This window comes from Anabrus simplex, chromosome 3 (assembly GCF_040414725.1).
Source record: "Anabrus simplex isolate iqAnaSimp1 chromosome 3, ASM4041472v1, whole genome shotgun sequence".
Taxonomy (NCBI): Eukaryota; Metazoa; Arthropoda; class Insecta; order Orthoptera; family Tettigoniidae; genus Anabrus; species Anabrus simplex.
The window spans coordinates 432491512-432504641 of record NC_090267.1 but is presented as its reverse complement, the minus strand read 5'-3'; the positions used below and the strand labels follow the sequence as shown (position 1 = coordinate 432504641).

The following is a 13130-nucleotide window of genomic DNA, read 5'->3' as shown; positions in this document are numbered from 1 at the left end:
TGGCCTGGCATGACAAGTGCATTTTGTTCACTGAAATTATTCATAAAGTCGACTGCATGTTTACGATCTTCAAAAGGAATAGATTTCGCTTCGGTGAAATTTTAGGCTGAACCCTTCTTTCTTGAATTGTTCCTTTAATCTTTTAGCCTCCTAGAGCTGCAAGCGAATACAAATTAAAAGAATGACTGACGTATCTCCTGCCCTCTGAAGTGATAAATTGAGTAAGTTTCTTTCCTGTCATAATTTTTTTTCTTAGTAGCTGCCGTCATTGGCTGGTTTCGTACTAATGCATTCATCGCACACTTCTTCACAGTATGAAATACACTGAAAGACTGCATCGGAATCGGAAATGTTTGGAGCAGACAAGATGTTTATGAAACCTATTACCTTTATGAAAAGTGCCCAGCTAGGGTTTAGTTATCATACGATAAGATATTCGAGTCATCTTATGCTCGTTCAGTTATGAGCGTGAGCGAGTAAGTGTGTGGAGCCTTGCTTATGATGGGAAAAGTGGTCCCTTTTGTTAGTATTAAATAAACCTCATGTTTTAGCAGTGATTATTGTCAGAGGGCTTTTAAATTCACACAGTGAGTAAATGACGGTCTAAGCAATACATGGGTATCAAAAATGAAAATTCAACATTTTACTCCCTTGAGGTTTTTTTTTTTTACAATTATTTTATGAACTGTTGACCGAGAAGTGATCCCTTTTCTTATGCACGCACACAAATGATACTCAGTTATTCATTCTCTTGTAGCAACTTCTCTTCAGTTCTTTTGGCTTCTTAATTTTTCTGGATCTTATTTCATTTTTTCTTCGTTTTCCTGTATCCATAACGATTGGCATTTAAAAATCTTAATGGAGCTGTTTGCTTTCACTAATGCCATGTCTCGGGTTTGGGAAATTACAATGTTGTATGATAATCTGTGATCTCGGGGAACTTTCGAGTGTTGACAATTGACAATAAGCATGGCTTATTGAAAGATTAGTAGTGACCTCTATATTTACAACAAAATAAATGTGTATATAAAAGCACATATGCAATTGACAATACGATTGAAGAACTACTGTATGTAGATAACAAAAATATGACTTTATATCAATGAAGTAGGAATGTCAGACTGCATTACAATGTATGAACGTCCGACTTAAATTAGGATGCTAGGTCACCTTACACGTGTATTGAAATAAAAGCAGTTTTCTCAAGTTGTACTTTTTGTGTAGTGTACATCATATCTTTCTAGACATATAGATGTATATATTACAAATGCTTCAGAACTGTTGAACTATTAATTCTACTTTCAAGTAACTCAGAAAAAATGGAGAATTAATCTTTAACATGGTGCGATCTTACAGGCTGGGCAGTGTTGTGTATTGTTGCACTTCGTTTCGCTCTCATTGTTGACTTTGTTTCACTAGCTTCGTGTTCAGTTATGTTTTGACTGACAGTGAGATAACTGTTGTTCTCTAGCGCTTGTAACATACTACAATACATGAAAAAATCCATCAAAGTCAGATTGACCGCAGTGCGTTGTCAGTGTTATTTTCGATTGACTCCTATATCTTTGTTTCTCATTCATGTTAGGCCTTCAGACTGACAGTATGGGGAGTCTTGGTACTTCAACAGTTAAAAGGGGAAAAAGAGGAACATTGTATCTTAAGATCAGGCGGGAATGTTAACCCACAAAAATTCCTTTCTAATAAACATAGGGCTGTTGGGTCATCTTTGTACGGCTACACAAAGAACATCACCCTACTATCGCACGTCCCAAGAAAGAACACAGCTGTTATTCTTGTGTCATCCATGCACCATAGTACTGGTAAAAATCTTCTCACAAAACAGAACCTATATATGTGAACAATCCCTGCACCCTAATTTTAGGAATGGAAATTGAGAAAAGTGGTTTTATTTCTTCTAATCATTATATACTGTGTGTGTGTGTGTGTGTATATATATATATATATATATATATATATATATAGCATACCTATGATGCAGTAATTAATTGCCTGCACTGTTTAATACTTCTGTTGCCTGCTTCTTTGTTAAATTTACGTCATTTAATGCTAGCCTCTATTTTGGTAAAGTGAAGAACAACATTTTATATTTAGCTTTGTTAATTATTAATATGGTAGAAGACCATTATAGCAAGAATTCATTATGGCGAAAAATGTATTTGCTATAGCAGACTGACGATATATCCAATTTTTCGTATAAGGTTGAAAAGCTCAAAAAAGAAAATATTAAAATTGATATGAAACAGTCAGTCAGTTAAAATCTTAAAGTTTTCATGTATGAATTCCATATTGCGGCTTACTTGTTAGTCATTTTCTAAATCCGATATTATGTGAACATGAATGTTCATTTTCATTGCAAATTAAAAGTGTGTCACTCCTGAGGTTTCTGCGGCAAACATTTAGTTTATATTACTCAAACACTGTCATTTAACCTAACTTCAGCGTGCATTTATCGTGAAAACATGCTTCAAGCCCCATTAGAGTTGGGTTATTCACCACCACCCAATACTCAGCATTGCTCGATCCCATAGCAGGCACCTCTGACCAGACAGCTTTTATATAAATAAATATATTTTATGTAAATACATATTTTAAACAATTCTGCTATAAATTACATACTTGCAATATTTCTGCAAACCAGGACCTCAGACACCTTGTAACTCTTTGGCGGTGCATGGCTACCATGAGCCTGATCCCAACTGTGTTTGTGAAGTATGTGGACTACAATGTGACCATTACCATGTTGTGGAGTGCACAAGTGCACAAAATGAGCAAGGACTATAATTGACTGTTGTACAAACTAAGTACCCTCTCATTCTGTGCATAATTTGTGCACTTTATTGTTCAGATAAATAATTCTGTTAAAATACATATTGTCAATAATTCTGCAATAATGGATAAATTGTTTATTCAAAATATTCAGTTTAATCCAAAAATTCATTTCACATTCTTTACATATTAGTGAAAACACAATGTGAATTAATATCTTTCTTAAATGCATTGCTTTGTGACTTTGACTGCACGTACTGGCTCACTCATTCTCGTTATGAATGCTGAATCTCTTTCCCATGTAATGAAGCAGTGCATATGACTGACTGTTATTCAGTCATTGGCGTTGGCTTGATTAATTCAGATTGTTTGTACAGTATTGGTACATATGTGAAGTAATTGGTGATATATCACCATTTGCAGTAATATGTTGCAGAATTTAATGGAATTTTTAAAGACAACACCATTACTTTTCACAACATTTTCTTCTCCACAGATGTTACACATGAACACTATTCAAAGAACCTGTAGGTTACATGTGCATGCCAAGGGAGTTACAAGATCAAAAAATATAGACTAAAAATAAAGATTACAGAACAGTTATATAATCAGTGGAAACAATATTTTAATGTGAAGCAGAAATTGATCTTAGATATTTAGATATTTTTAGATATTTTATTCTTCCACCATTAAGTACAGAAAATGTACACTAGGTATTGTCAGTATTAATAAAAATAATCTATATACAATATCTTAGTAACTATGCCTGAGTCATTAGAAAAATTATTTTAGCTACCTATATTAGGTCAGTTTTTGAAACACCACATTCTAGATACTCTTCTACACTATAAAATGCCTTTTTCCTTAAGAATTGTGACAGTACCCTGTTAAATGCACTATTGTCTAATGTTCGATTAGGTAGTGGAAGCTTATTGTACATCTTAAGCTGTTGATAACAGTGGCTGTTTGTGCTTTTACTAAGCCTGGAGTAAGGAGTATCCAGATCATTCTTGTATCTTGTGTCGTGCATGTGAACTGTAGATCTTTCTTTAAATTTGGAAAGATTCTCTTTCACATGCATAATATTTGTAAGAATATATAAACAGGGAACTGTCATAATTTTTAGGCTCACAAAGGAAGTTTTACAGGAGTCTCTAAATTCTAATCCAGCAATTAGACGGACTGCCTTTTTCTGCCATATAAATACATTATTTGATGTGGGACAATTTCCCCATAACCTGATCCCATACAGTATATGAGGGTGAAAGAAAGCATGATAGGATGCAAGTAGCATATCCCGACTGATGCAGGTTTTCAGTTTCCGCAACAGATACCACACCCTGGCTAATCTCTTACAGAGTTCTTATGTATGTATTTCCCATGTAAGTCTTGTATCTACATGTAGGCCTAATAATTTAACAGAATTACGGCAGCCATTATTTACAGTGTGATCCGAGGTAAATATGATATTTTCTGTTTTAGTGACGTTAATAGTTAATTTATTGTGATGAAACCAGTTTTCAGCAATTTTAACAGATGTGTTGACTTGGTTTTGTAGTGTTGTGATATCAACATTACTGTTTACGAAAGTTGTATCATCAGCATATAGAACTGATGTGCAGGGAACATTACATGCTAGGTCATTGATATAGACCAAAAACAGGAAAGGTCCCAAAACAGACACTTGTGGGACACCTGTTTTAACAGTTTCCATACCAGATTTTTTATCACTTATTACCACCATCTGTCTCCTTTGATGGAGATAGGATGCCATTAATTTCAGTTCATGACCCCTTACTCCATAATAACCAAGCTTGTGAATTAGGATTTCATGCGAGACACAATCAAAAGCTTTTGTCAGGTCAATTAATGTAGCACCTGTGACTGTTTTATTCTCAAAATTATTTAATATGTCTTTGATGACGCATTCAACTGCTTTTATCGTTGAATGACCCTTTCTAAATCCAAACTGTTTGTTGTAAAGCAAATTATTTTTGAAAAAGTACTCGTCGAGTTGTATAAATATACAGGATTCAATAATTTTGCTCAGAATGGGTACTATTGTTATAGGGCGGTAATTTGATGGGCACATTCTATATCCCTTTTTAAAGATAGGTATCACTTTAGACATCTTTAAACACTCAGGAAAAACACATTGTCTAAGCATTAAATTTATTAAAAATGTCAAAGTGCAACGAACGTGTAGAGAAATGTAAGCACCAAATCATGTAATGAAGGTTATCTTATTCAATGAATCTCTTCCGTTGTAATGGCTGAATGGGGTCAAATTTGATAATGTTTGATTCTAACTTGAAATGCTGCTCCGCATATGATGAAGGCAGCAGAAGGCATTTTTGTAAGCTTTTCCAAACTTGATAAATGTCCAACTTGTATAGTACAAGGGTAATCCCTAAAATAAGGTTTCCTATGTTTTTTATAAATACAACAAAGCCCTTTTTGCCCAAGCCGCGAAAATTCAATTAAACACAGACTACGAGGTGAAAGATGAGGTTCAATGCTTCCTTCACGGCACGGCGGCAAGCTGGTATGACATCGGCATACAAAAATTGTCACAGTGTCTACATAAATGCATCAACCGAAATTTTGATTATGTAGAAAAATAGATAAATGTTCAACCTTTATAAAATGATGTAAATATTATAGAAATAAATGGTTGTTTTTGTATTAATAAAAAGATAGGAGACCTTAATTTTGGGATTACCCTCATACACGGTTAAAGAGAGTAGGCATATATTGCAAGCTGCTACAGTATGTTACGTTGTCCTAAATTGGACAAATTAATTTCAAACGCAAGGAAAAAAATAAGAAAAGTTTGTGAAAGCTCTAATAAGAATTAATTTGTCGTAAACCAGAATCAATACCTTACATTTCTGCATAGACCCATAGTTTTATACTCATTGGACGATATGATTAGAAGTGATAGCATATTATGTAGACAATTTTGAAAATTTTGCATCAGTGATGGATGAACTAAATAAGGATGATGCTTCCTTAGTTAATATTCCTCAGAACTTACTTAAGGACAGTTCATTAAAGAAATGAATTTTCTTATTGATCTGCGAACTTAAGTTTATTGTTGTCACTCTATACAGAAATTAGAAACATCAACCAACTTGTTGGCTCAGACAATTAATTATGAGCATGGTACTGAGAAAATAATTCATTCAAAGGTCCCAGAGTAGAAGTTATGCAAATATATAAAATAAAATTGATTTAATACTGTGTGTAAAGTTGCAAACATTATGAAAGGGCAAAAGGCATTGATGAAATTGAGAATTTGCCTGTCTGTGACATTCCATTGATGAAATTTGCAAGACTATATTATTGTGACATTGAATGTTCCTTCTCCTGGTATCGTGCATTGCTCCGAGACAACCAACATAAGTTTGTGATAGAAAACTTGAAGGAAGTCTCTGTTGTTCACTGCAACAGCAAGCTATTTTAACAGATCACTATTTCAGCATGACTGGGGAATGATTTTTTTAAATAATACATACATAAAATTTTGTAATATTGAAACAAACATTAATATACATGTATGTTTGTTTACTACATAAGAAAATATTTTTGAGCTTTTTGGCACATAAATGTATGTATTAATCATAGTTGATCTGCTTTTTTTATTTTTTGCAGTAACTTACAAAAACTTGCTTCTGGATGATTTATGATTTATTGTTATTATTCTTATTCTTATTATTATTAGAGATAAATTTTCATGTTTCATTTTGCAACAGGTTTCGACCATTTATGCCCTTATGTATTTTTACTTGCAAACAGTTTACTTCTTCCCTTAAGTATTGTCTTGTTATTTATGACTGCTCATGGAATTTCCCCATCTGTACATCCCTATGATATTCCTGTCCTGGATACTTTCTTGAACATCTGATATTGAAAAAATCTGGTCTTTTTACAATTTTCCAGTTTCTCTCAGAAAAGCTGCTGAAGGAACGGTTGGAGATAGACACACTCCAGGATGTCGGAACATTAAAGAATAGGAATTTTTATACAAAGTTCATCAAAGTAAAGACGAAACTCTAGTAAGTAATCTGCTCATTGTTTCATATGCATTTTAAAGGAAGATAATTAGTAGGGCTTATATATGATATCGTATTAGTCAGGTTATCTGTCAGTTGATGTTGTTTTCTCATGGTATTTGCTGAATACCTATTATTGAAGATATGCAGTGCAGCAAAATTTTATCATTAAAAGAAAAGTATTCTCCCAGATTAATTAGACTCGGTTGACATAGTGAACTCCTAACTTGTCCTGTTGATAGGGTTGTTACGACGTGTTCTATGAACCTAGGAAATTCTGTATGTCAGTACCAGTGTGCTAAATTTTCTGTGGGATCCTGCCTCTCAATTCCCCACTGCTACTGCCATCAGGAATGGATTCTGTGTCTTTGATATATTTATAAATACCTCTGTACGCTGTTAGGTCTGAATGCACTCGTATATTTACTCCCTGCATATTCAGAGTATAGCCTTGCACAATATTCATGTACTGTGCCATACGTGGTTATTGGACATCCTCTCTTTCTTCCATTTAGCCCAGGTTGGCGTTCAAGAAAATTTGCGGCTGAAGTCGGAGAACATCTCAGGGATTATGTTAAACATAAAATATTTTACGTTACATCGACTGAGAATTTGATATTCATATGTGATATTTAAGTTTTACGGCCCTTTGTGCCTTAAAAATTCAACTGCAAATTCTACAACTTATTATCAACTATACGATTAACTTATATTAATATTATAATCTGTAAATAATAATAATAATAATGGATTAAATTCTTAATAACTGTTATTTATTCAAAATAACGTAGTATACTTTGGATAAGTTAAATCTTTTTATTCCAATATTTTTTACTATTTGTACTAATATTTCTCTGAAAGTATTGTTCTGTATTCATTCTCTTGATCTTGACATTCTAGTCCGCAATCATAGAATATACTATCAGCTCTTCCAATGTTTCGACCTCATAAACAAATAAAATTCCTCTCCTTGAAGTTTGCTTGGACTGAAATTATTTAAATGAAAATCATCTTGACCTCACATAAAATACTATTCACATCTCGTATGTCTCTTATTGAAGAATAAAAATTAAAGGATTCTTTATGTTGAAAAAAAAAAAAAAACTCGATTAACTTGTTTGAAAGTATTGAAATTACAGAATAAGAATAAAATAAAATTCTTCAGGTCAACTAAGAATGATTAAGGCAGATTAATTCATCTTCGATGTACGCGATTAATTATTTGATTAAACATACGCAGAATAAGATTAGTTTCACTTTTGTAGCTTTCAGTGGCTACCTATCATAATAAAAAAATTATTAATCAAGTTATATTTGAAATACTTTCCTAAGAAATAGGTAAAATTTTCCTAAATAGTGACAACTAATTTGTTGACAGGTTATATTTAAGTCATATCACTTCATAAAATTCAGTCATATGATTGAAGGTCAACAAGGAATACCATGGATGAACTTCCTAATTCTTTAATAGTGATAGGCTAACATAATCAAGACACTAAGATCATATCGGCTATCAGTGATCTGCTATTTCAGTTTAAATCAGCAAAAACCTTAAATATAATATGAAATTCTCTTTGAAGTTGCCATCAGAATCTTGAAATTATAATCTATTATTGTTTCGTAAGTCCATTATCAAATTGTCATAAACTCATATTATATGTTATTCCATGTTTTACATCATTACTAGCATCTATTATAAACTTGATCCATATTTGCGTTACTTAATCTTTCATTAATTAACCTTACATAAAAATCTTCCCTCATACGTCGTCATACTTATCATAATTCCTCAACTACTTTATCCAAGATAATATTATTCCTTAATCTCACATTTCTTACCTCATATTTTCATCATATATTTATATCGCCGCATATGCAAATATTATTTAATCAATTCAATGTAACGCACAACTCAATTAACTTCTCAACTCAGTAAAATTTATATTTCATGGATCAACAACAAACATATTCCTAGCAATATGCACTTCACGTATCAAAACATTACCATATTTAACCTATATTGACTTACATTTGGCAATAAGTTGCCGATATTTATGACCTCTGTAACCTATGACTTGATTTAAACCTATATCGTATTTCATATTCATCTAAACTCATTATCTTTGGTATTGCTTCTTGAGAATAAACTGAAATATTGTTAGCATAGCACTTCATTGACATACGCATCTCTTCCTACACTTGAATGTGTTTAAATATTTCGGAAGACTACCTATAACCTTCCTTAATACATCACTATTAATTCACTCTCGTTGAAACTACATATTTATAACACTTCACAAAGATATAACGACCTATTCCTTATAAACATCACAATCAACAACTCACTACAAGACAGAAAAACATAATTAAAATTTGTGAAACTTAAAACTTATTTTGCGTTTGCTTGTGGGCCGGGATAGTTGTTGCTACATTCTTCCTCAGGAATGTTCCTCTCTGGACCTCGGTTCAGTCATCTACGAGTCTCGGCAGTTGAACTCTTATTCAGGGGTAGAGTCGGCTGGATTCCATCAGATGTCAATCCCATGTTTGATTTAGCAAGCCGTCATGACGTTCTCGGGCATTTGCATGAAAAACATATCCAAAGACAATGTTAATATCATCTTCTTAGTTGCAAAGCCTTCTTGTATTATTACTATGTTTTGTAAAGTAAAATATTACGTCAAATGATCTGCTACAGAAGTTTCTATGATGTTAATGGTAGCTTAGGATGGTCTAATTTATCGATAATTCGCTCTAAATATTAGCATTTTCTTAAAGTGTTTCCTAAAGAAACTTTCGTTATTCTTCAGTGCAATCCCAGTATACGTTCATTTGTATTTTATCTCCTCCTATATATTTCGCTTTAAATCTCGTATATATGAGATGCACAGCGATAGGATTACGTAATATATTTAGTTTTATCGATAAATTTGGTATTCTTCCTTTAAAAATACATTATTTTCTTCACAAAATTTGTCTCTCGAACTTCACCGTGGCTTATTTCAATTCAGTATTCGATTGTTCTCTCTGTTAACTTTAACAATTTGAAATTAGTACATTTATCTCGGTCACGGCCACTTTGATTTCACTTGCTCGTATAATTTAACTTGTATTTTCTGCCGTTTGATATACGATAATTTTAGCGTTATTCACGGCAAATTACGACTTTAACACTCCGTTTTAAATAATCAGGGCAATGAAATGGTACAGTACTGTATTTGAATCACTCTCTGTATTTAAAAAAAAAATATATATATATTTTTTAAATATATTAAATTAAAACATTTTTGGTATTCAAGGGTAATTCTTTTTCAAATTGTTCTCTGTGAATATGATGTGGGTTTTTCTGTTGTGTATAAATATACATTTAGTTATATCCAATATCCAGGTATATCTAAATAATCTTGTATCTTCTTTTTACACATATCAAACTAATCCATGTAGTGTAAAATATCTCGGGTACTTTTGCTGTTTTATTTATATATATGATGATATTTACAGTTACAAGCAGAGAAAGTTCAATTTGTTCCGTGAAGAAAGTGAAGGTTATGCAAAACTGATCACCGAGCTCAATCAAGAAGTTTCTGGCAATGTAAATGCAAGGAATATCCTTGAAGTTATCAAGTCATTAATAGGCAAGTATAATCTTCTTTCACTTTACTGAAAAGCTTCTTTATTGTAGCTTTAATACTTGATAATTTTCACATGAAATATTATAGGGCTTTGTTACACTGGAACTTATATCTGCATATTTAGAAAAATATATATCTTTACATTATAAAGTCTATATACTGACCTAAACCAGCAACATAGCAATACAGTACAGTATAACATTTTTTTAAAAGAACATCTAGGGGATGAACTTATTCTTACATGTGGAGCGCTCATGTAATGGGACTGCAACATAGAATGTACAAGGAATAGTCGTTATTAGAAATGGAGGCCCCTTCAGCTAAGATCGCCAGAACGTCATAATTACTTCTCTATTAATGATGGCCAGACTTCACATGAGCTAAGAGCGTAACCAACACGATGGGTTTTGAGTGACTTGTCCCGATTCCCAACTGCTAACATCATTTTCATTTTTTCTGTGATTATGAAACCCCATCATTACAGAAAACAGTGCACAAGTATCACTTTGGCTGGCCTACTATAGTAAAAAATATTGCAATTTACTTGCTATGAATCTTCTTCTTCTCCTTCTTCTTCTGTTTCCAGTACCCTTGTCTAAGGTCAGGCAGTGGATAATTGACCTCTATTTCAATCTCTCCTTGGTCTGATCAATTCATGCTTAATGTACAGTAGGCTATTATTACGATGGACTTAGGGCCTGTACTACGACTGTCAGGTAAACAGCCAGATACGTAGGCTGCAGTTTTGCAAACTAGAAGTTAAATATTTTCTTGCGTACTGCCAACGGATTTTAACAACGGTATTGTAATGCGGAAGATGTAGTAACATGTTTATTGGGTTGGTAATAAGGTTACTGAAAATATAGTGAAATTTAGCGCGGTGGTATACGTGTTCCCTGGTGTTCTCGTTTGTTTAGCTCTATTCCTTTTGAAATTGTATTACTAGAATATGATATCAGACTCTTATTAAGCTATAATGTGGAAGGTCAGGTCAAAAACAGAATTAGGACTGAAATCTATACATACGAAGAAATTTTAAAATTAATTAACTATATAACGAAACTGAAACTGTTATAGAAACTAAAAAGACTTTAAATGTAACCTGGACGCAAAAGTTAAGATTCAGGTTATGTATCTTTTTTTGTTTAGTACTATTTACGAGGATGCACATTACGGTGGAAGTAAAGTTTTTATTCGTAATTAATGCCACTGATGCAGCGTAGGATTATTAATTTTATTGTTTGCTCGTTGAATACGGTAAGTAGTTAGTTTCTTTCTTTTCAATACAATGTGAGAATAGTAACTGGCAAGCATTTATCTCACTTTAGTGTAAATACTTAGTAGCAAGTTGTTATGAAGTCAAAGAAATATAACCTCCTTAACATCGTCATCCGACGGACGAATCGACATGAACAACGTCGTATACCTTTACTCCATATGTGCATCGCGGATAGATTTGGAATAGAACCGACACTTTTGACACGCATTCTAATGATTAGGAAACGTGTACTTTCACTTCTAGTACCCTACCGACTAACATTTAGAAGGTATAAAATGTTACACTATTGGAACTTGAACCCACGAAAAACTGCATAGCAGCAAACAATGTTGCCCTAATGACCACGGCTACCCATGATGCTTGCTGTTGACTTGCTTGTGTGCAAGTCATAAGCTCAGTAGCAACAACTTGCTAGCTTGGGAAATCTTTAAGAATTCTGTGAAAACTGGACAGGAAGCATAGCATACTTTATAAATATATACATAGATTACATTGTAACAACTTAATTTCATACAGCATCATGCAGATGAAGATTCATCTTGATGTGTAGCCATCTTGATTCTTACAGTAGCGTCCCCGATAGGAGCGAAGTCCCAGATACGAGCGTTAACTGCCTGTACAACTTCGGCATAGCTAACTTCGAGAATATTCTCCCAGATTGCACATAAACGAAAGTCGTAGTATGCGTTTTCAACCAAACTTCCAGATAAATGTGCAAACTGCCACATGAATTTAAACCTCACTTTTATCTGGCTGTCGTAGTACAGGCCCTTACTATACCGAAGGCATCATATACCTGACTGCCAGGTTTCAATAAGGCTGCCCCTAAACTGAAGTACAGACTCTGCATTCTGGATTTCAGTGGCATCTCCCCCATTGGGGGATCAGCGCTCACCTAAATGAACACCTCCGCTCAAAGCCGGTGACTCTTTTGAGAGTCAGGATTTTTACTGCCACCAAACATTCTGTGTTCAGTTGCTGGATGTCTTCCACCCTGTAGCAGGAAACTGTGGCCAGAAATATCAGTTATAAACAGTACTCCATTGATACCACATTCTAGGTCCTACATTGTACTGTAATTGTTCACAAAAGCTGCAGCAAGGTACAGAAATTTCCTAAAATGGTATCGATGTTTATGAATCCCTTAACCCTTTAGCTAGATGGGCCATTTGAATGTGTTTTACCGGCTGTCTCTTGGTCTCTCACACATTGTCCACTCTAATTCCCTTTGCTGTGTACATATTTCATCTTGCTTAGTGGAGATAAACATCATCTTACCTTAGTAATTAGGTTTGTTGTGTACTCTTCTGATTTATTCAAATACAGTAGAACCTCGATAATTCGAAATCGGTTAATTCAAAATCCCGCCTAATTCGA

At 33.5% G+C, this 13130-nt stretch overlaps 1 protein-coding gene across 2 annotated transcripts in view; it reads left to right on the top strand.

The window, feature by feature from the left end:
• tho2 (THO complex subunit 2-like protein) overlaps positions 1 to 13130 on the top strand; it is a 547726-nt gene that overhangs the window by 80886 nt on the left and 453710 nt on the right. For both annotated transcript variants that reach the window (XM_067143459.2, XM_067143457.2), the window contains exons 5-6: positions 6730 to 6845; positions 10344 to 10477. In XM_067143459.2, coding sequence (XP_066999560.2) covers positions 6730 to 6845; positions 10344 to 10477 — 250 coding nt within the window. The remainder of the gene's footprint in view (positions 1 to 6729; positions 6846 to 10343; positions 10478 to 13130) is intronic.